This window comes from Carex rostrata, chromosome 26 (assembly GCF_964058835.1).
Source record: "Carex rostrata chromosome 26, lpCarRost1.2, whole genome shotgun sequence".
NCBI lineage: Eukaryota > Viridiplantae > Streptophyta > Magnoliopsida > Poales > Cyperaceae > Carex > Carex rostrata.
In genome coordinates, this window is record NC_135943.1 from 3,381,632 (window position 1) to 3,388,127 (window position 6,496).

Genomic DNA, 6,496 nt, shown 5'->3' on the forward strand with positions numbered 1-6,496 from the left:
ACCAAAAACATGACCTATTACAACCAAAAAAAAAAAAATGAACATCCCAATATTACAAGTTGCATGCGGTTAAGCCAGTGCCAGGCTAAACTAAACCATCCCTTTCTTGGATATGCTTCAGGTTTTCTCAAAAGGAAAAACAAAAAAAGAAAAATTGTTAATACTTGCTGCACAAATTCAGTGATGCAGATGATTCTAAATTTCTAATAACATCTAACAACGATGGAATATGAACAACTTATAAATTGGGACAAGTTTTTCCTTTCTAATATTAAAAGACACATGAGATACATGATTAACTCCTCCCTAATAATACTACACCACACCAATGTATTCTACAAATACCTCCACTAACACAAGGATCACCTACAACAAACCACACCAATTTCATCTACAAATGACACAGTAAACATAGGACCCAAGAAAAACAATAATAAAGTTACCGACATTTTAGCCTAAAAAATAACAACACTACAACTAACAACCCCCCTCTTCCCACCCCTTCAATTGCCAAACAAGTGAAAAAAGGTTGCGCACATTTAATGTTAAATACCATCTCTCAACACCCAGAAGAAGTTATTACAGAAGATTAGTGACTATGACTGGCTTGCGGGACCCTCCAAACCACCAACTAAGACAGACTAGGACCCCCCTCTAACATCATGATACTTTGCTTCATATCCTTAATTTCCTGTTTTAATTTTTTAATCTCTGCTAATTCCTTTGCCTCTTTATTGGCCCTTTGTGTGCGCAGTTCTGCCGCATATCGGTCCATGCTACTTACCCCCATGCTAACACGGCCATGCACTGCAGGTGTACTGCTCCTATCTCTAGAAACCCCTCCCTGGGGTGACAGCACAGCAGCATCAGCTGGTGCAAGGGGTGGCTCTCTGCTTGAGAGTCTCTCTCTAGACACTTGCACCGGCACAGTATGGGGAGAGAGCAGTTCTCTTTCATTGTGAGGTATTGCACTAGGGTTCCTCTCCCTAGAATCCTCTGGCACTCTAGAAGGATGCATTGGTACAGCAGGCTCGACAGGTCCCTCTCTCTCTTCATTCATTGACACATCAGTATTCCTCACTGTGGAAGTTTCAGTTGGGACCACTGGCGCAACTGACCCATCAGTTTGTACAACCTTCTCAGGATTGCTGCTGTTTTTCTCTTCAGAAGCTTCAGTTGGTACAACTGGTACCAGACCTTCCATAAGCACTTCATTTTCTCCAGCCTTTCTTTGTTCTTCTCCTTCCTTCCATGTTAACTCAGCATTTGAAGACTCACTAACAGTTGTTTCTTTATCTACATTATGATGTGAACCCTGTACTTGCTCTCTCCCATCCAATTGTATCTTCTCTCCTCCCTCAGATTCCTTTCCTGCCTCGACCTGTGTTTCGACAGCCGTCCTGGCATGATTGGGCAACCCCTCAATTGCCACTTGAATCAACCCACCACTGGCCATCTTTACCCATTCTTCACTATTTTTCTCTTGAATAGATGTCAGCTTAACTCTTGCCTCTCCGTCAGGGACCATGCCATCCAATTTAAAATTTAGATTTCTTGCCCCGGTATTATCACCCCCTGTTCTCAAATTCAGATTCCCTAACACTCCCTTATCAACCTTGATATTTGCACCCTTATTGGGTTGCAGATTTGAATCAGACAAAATGGGCATCATTTTTGGCCCTGCATTGGTGACTGTGCTAACAGGCAGGGTTGTCACAGTCTCCTGTTGTGAGGGATAGCATCCTTCACGCCTGTCAGTAACAGCTTGCTCTTGGCTTCTTTCACCAACCTCAACAGTTACCTTAAGGCAAATGAATAATGAGTTTAGGTAATTCAATCAGTATATAAAGTTGCAAAAAAAAAAAGAAATTGAACCTTATTTCTTAGTATACAACTCTTGTAATAGTCTTGAATCTCGATAACCATTTCCCTCCAAACATTAGTTCAAATTAAATTGCATCCATCTTATGTAATAAGTACTAGATATAGTATTAGATATAATACTTGCAATATTCAACCAGCCAACTTAACCTAATATGATTGAAGGGGCATGTGCAGCTGATAATTTTGCATTACAAGACTCTGGGTATTTTCTATTTCCTACAGTTAACAAACAATATGGCATTATGTAGGGGTGAAAAACAGTAAGTTGCCTGATTCTGTATATTTTCTGTGTCCTTCTTTAGAAAAAAAGTGTATGAAGTACATGAGATTTTACCTAAAACAGCTTCTCACACAATCAATTAAATGATGAGGATTGTGTTCCTCGTTTGTAATTTTCTTCGCATGTCAAGTAATTATTGACATGCAGTTGACATGAGAGTAATTGCATCCAACCATGCCTAACCTAACCACATGTGCTCTATTACAAGATACGAGTTTTATATGGTAAGAATAAAAATAATTAATTTTAGAGGGTAAATTATTTCTTTTTTAGAATATCAATAGGGAATTGTGCCTTGCCAAATGAACAGTAGTTTGTAATTTTGCATATATAGCAAGAAGTTTATTAATTAATAAATTTTAGAAGAAAAAAAGAAGATGACCAAGTAAAGATAATTATCAAATTCCCGCTTGGTGCTTCTATTCTTATACATACGTTTTTCTTTACAAATCTGGTACAAATGAGACCAGCAGATAATATTGGAGGAATCAGTCAGTCTGGTACCAGTAAAAGAAACCAAGTCACTTTACCATACAAGTGGCACCTGGACAGAAACTAACCAGTTAGTATAATACAACCTGGCATAGGACAAAGTAATGATTTATAAAATACCTTCTCTTGCTTAATAGCAGTATCTTCTTTGATCACCTTTTTCAAAATATCTCCCGTGATACTTTTCATCTCCAGAAAACCAACACCTCTTCCATCTCCAACGGAACCAGACACTTGACTCGGCAAATCATCTGCTCTTTCCATGATTACATCTGCTGGGGTTAACAGGTCTGGACCCGATCCACTACCATCCAAAACCATATTATTCATCTCCTCAAATGAAAGATGGTGATTAAGACTCTTACCTCCTTTTGTGCCTTTCACACCTTTAGCCCCAATTTCACGAATATCACGTACTTTACTTCCTACCCAATCTGACACTGTCGAGTCATAACAATCCTGAATCTTCCTCTTTTTATCACCGGGTGATGAAACCCTAGCCTTTTTACTCCCACTCTTACTCTTTCCTCTACTATTCTCCCTTGTTACCATCACCTGAGGCATACCAGCTCCCATATCGCCAATACCGGCATTACAACATGCCAGCATATACTCTCTCCACCAGCTAAAATAATTTACAGTAACTCCAGGTTCAAATGGCTGAGGTGGCACATAAAGACCAATGTTATCTGCAGTAATTTCATAAGTTCTCCAAGCAGCCTCCCAGCCCATATTACAGACCCTAGAAAATGGGTCAGGTAAATCCTGGTCAAACCCGAATTGCATTGCAACCCGATTCGGTAAATATAGCTCAATTGTTTCAACTCCAACCAATTCGCATGTGCACAAACACTGGGCAAATGATCTCAACTCGTCATCTCTAATTAGCTCATCACACCCCTCCTTGTACCAGTTTGAGGAGCTTATTGCATAAGGTCGGTATTTAAATGAGTTTGGATTGCTAAAGACTGACTGTACCAGTCCGAGGTCGAGCTTTTTACCAACATCATGCCACCTGGCAGCACGAGGCTCACCGTCCTTTACCAGATTTTGGGTCTCGGGTCTCAAGCCAGGGAACCGCTCCCAGATCCAGACTTGCAGTATGTGAAATGGGGCCCAAACAACCAGAGGCCCATCCTTCATACCACCGATTCTGTTTACCAAACACCTTTTCATCTCTCTTAAATCACGATAAATGCTCGCTAAGACCGATGGAGCAAGTGCTATTCTCTGACCGTAGCTCAACCGAATGGCAATGGGGAATACATGTGGCCTGATCGTCATCTCAGGATGGCAAGGGAACACAAACCGAGACAGCCACAGAGAGAGAAATGCTGCATGCTCCAATTCATCACTATCTCTCTCCATGAAAACCTTCATCCAGGCCGAATGGTGTGCTTTCTTGCTCGTACTTCGGTTAAATTTTAGCCTTTCTTCATTTAATCTCGAGTCGACCTCCTTCATCTCTTCAGCCATTGGGGATTTAACAGGTTCTCCCAGGACTGATAACCCGCTAAGAATTATGATGTCCTCTAGGGTTATAGTTACCTCACCCCAGGGGAAGAGGAAGGTGTTGGTTTCTTCACACCAGTAGGAAACTAGGGCAAAGATTGAAGATGGGTCCCGTCTAATTCGGTAAGTAGAGATCAGAATTGCGTCAAAGATCCCAACCTTTTTCCAGATTTGACCGAATTTAGGCAGGAGCTTAGCGACCCACTGCTCCCACTGGCGCGGGGAGCTGCACCAGCCTTTGAATTGAAATTTGGGATCTTCAATGGCGACAATAGAGGGGTTACTGTAATTGGAAGGGACGAGAGGCGTGGTTTTTGAGACATTACCAGTGGACACGAGAAACCAAGCTTTCCTCTTCGTAACTTTGTCTGGATTGAGAAATGAAACCATCTCAGCCTCTCGCTCCTCTACTAGCAGCTCTTCTTCGTCATCACTATCGTCATCTTCTTCTTCTTCGACTCTGTCTCTTAGTACGGGTCCCTCGCTCGGATCTCTATCCATGGTGCTCCTCGGGTTCTTTTCCGGAAGAGAGACGAGACTGGAGGAGCCAATTTGGAGCGATGGGAAAGAGAGAGAGAGAGAGAGAAGTAGGGTTTCCAGTAAATTGCTATAATTTGTTCATATCACGAAGTAAGCGAGTAGACAAGCAGGGTTTTGATGCTTTAATCAGTGCTTTGTGGAGGCTTGGAGGGTTTTGTGGGGAAGAAAGAGGAAGAGAGGCGGAGGCAAGCAGAGCAAGAGCGCCCTTGTATAAACCCAAAATGTACCCTTGTTCTCCCATGTCTGTAATGCTACGTCTTACATCTCAGAAATTTTAGTCTGTACCCCTTTTCTTCATAAAATATAATTTTGAAGAACTATTTTCAATTTTCTTATTTTGCAAGTCGATCATTTTTTCTTCTTCCTATTTTTTTATTTTTATGTGTCAGTGCTAATCTATTGAAGATGACAAGTTCTGGGAAATAAATCTGCTATGATTCCAATGGAATAACAGGTACTGTTATTCTGATCTTTAACTATTCAACTTCGTTGAAATTTGTGTATGAAAAAACAAAATTTATTGAAATTCGCACATAATTTTTTTTAATGATTGAGATTGGAACAACAGGACTATGTTATTCCATTGAAATCACAGCAGATTTATTTTCCAAGTTCTATCATGGTGATAGTCGATCATCAACCTTCCTTTTTTTTTTCTACTTATTATAATTGTGTATTTGTATGGAAGTACTTTTTTTTATCAGATAATTTATAAAAAGCTGATCTTTGTAATAGGTGGTGTTTGTAATCTTAACAAAAATTTTGGAATTTCACAAGAAGTTGGAGTTTTCATTTCTTTTTGTAATGCATGATACTTATTATGATATTCAATCAAGAATAGTTTTTTAGAGTCGGCTCTTTTCACTCAAGAAGAAAAAAAGAAGAAACTCGAACTGTCGTCGTTTTCTTCTTCCTCCATCTCTCTCCATTTTACTTGTCCAACTTCTATTTTTTCTTCTTCGGCATAGCGATATCCTTCCCTCTCATCTCTATCTTAACACGTGTTAAATTGTTAAAGTATAAAAAAAAAAAGTCATAAGTGCTTAGTTGAGAGAGTAAATTTATTCGCTTCCATCTAGAATTATTTAAATGCATGCGTTCCTGATAAACAGTGAACGCGTGATATTGGGTATTTGGAGATTTAAACAGTCCTAAATTCATGCATTCAGCTAGTCATTGTCTCATTGTTGCATGCATTCACTTTAAGACATTTTATTAAGATATTTGTATTATTTTTTTTTAAATGAGTGAATAGACACCAAAAATTTAAATATTCATGGTTAACTTGAATTAGAAAATAAATTTACATAAATATAATATAATAAAGAAGTAGAATTTCATTATTTATATGTAACTGGATCTTGTCTATTGACGATACGTATAATTTTAGTAACATTGAAATAGCATTTACAATTTTAAACGTGATTTTCTAAAAAAAAAGTGCAGAACAGTTAACTCACATTATTGACATCTTAAGAGGATGGATTACGTCACGTCACTTTATATCTTCTTCAACATTTTTTTTGGCGTCTCCTCTCATTGCTTAAAGTTGAAGAAAATAATTCATAAACGAAGGGCTAAATTACAAAAGTTCATCCTTAGGCGAAATATGATCAACCGCTAGTTCGCTATTGTCATTTTCTCCGGAAAAATAAAGGGGGAATTTCATGTCTACAACTCAAAAACTTGAAATTACGTATTTATCCTCTAATTGATAATATCATATTGAACAAAGTTAGGATGTGTTGTGCTCATCAAAGAATTTGGTGAGTATAACTCTAAAATATA

General features: G+C 38.8%; 1 protein-coding gene across 1 annotated transcript; it reads right to left on the bottom strand.

The window, feature by feature from the left end:
- Positions 1-243: 243 nt before the first annotated feature.
- Positions 244-4,937, bottom strand: LOC144544295 (uncharacterized). Its single transcript, XM_078292750.1, has 2 exons — positions 2,777-4,937; positions 244-1,801 (listed from the first exon to the last, which is right to left on the bottom strand). Exons 1-2 carry the CDS (start codon positions 4,667-4,669, stop codon positions 632-634), a joined length of 3,063 nt encoding a protein of 1,020 aa, XP_078148876.1. The 5' UTR covers positions 4,670-4,937; the 3' UTR covers positions 244-631.
- Between the last annotated feature and the right edge of the window lie 1,559 nt (positions 4,938-6,496).

Excerpts from the sequence above, each read along its gene's own strand:
- LOC144544295 (XM_078292750.1), bottom strand. The coding sequence starts at position 4,669 with ATGGATAGAGATCCGAGCGAGGGACCCGTACTAAGAGACAGAGTCGAA. Across the intron at positions 1,802-2,776 it reads CTGCTATTAAGCAAGAGAAG|GTAACTGTTGAGGTTGGTGA; the intron begins GTATTTTATAAA and ends ATTTGCCTTAAG.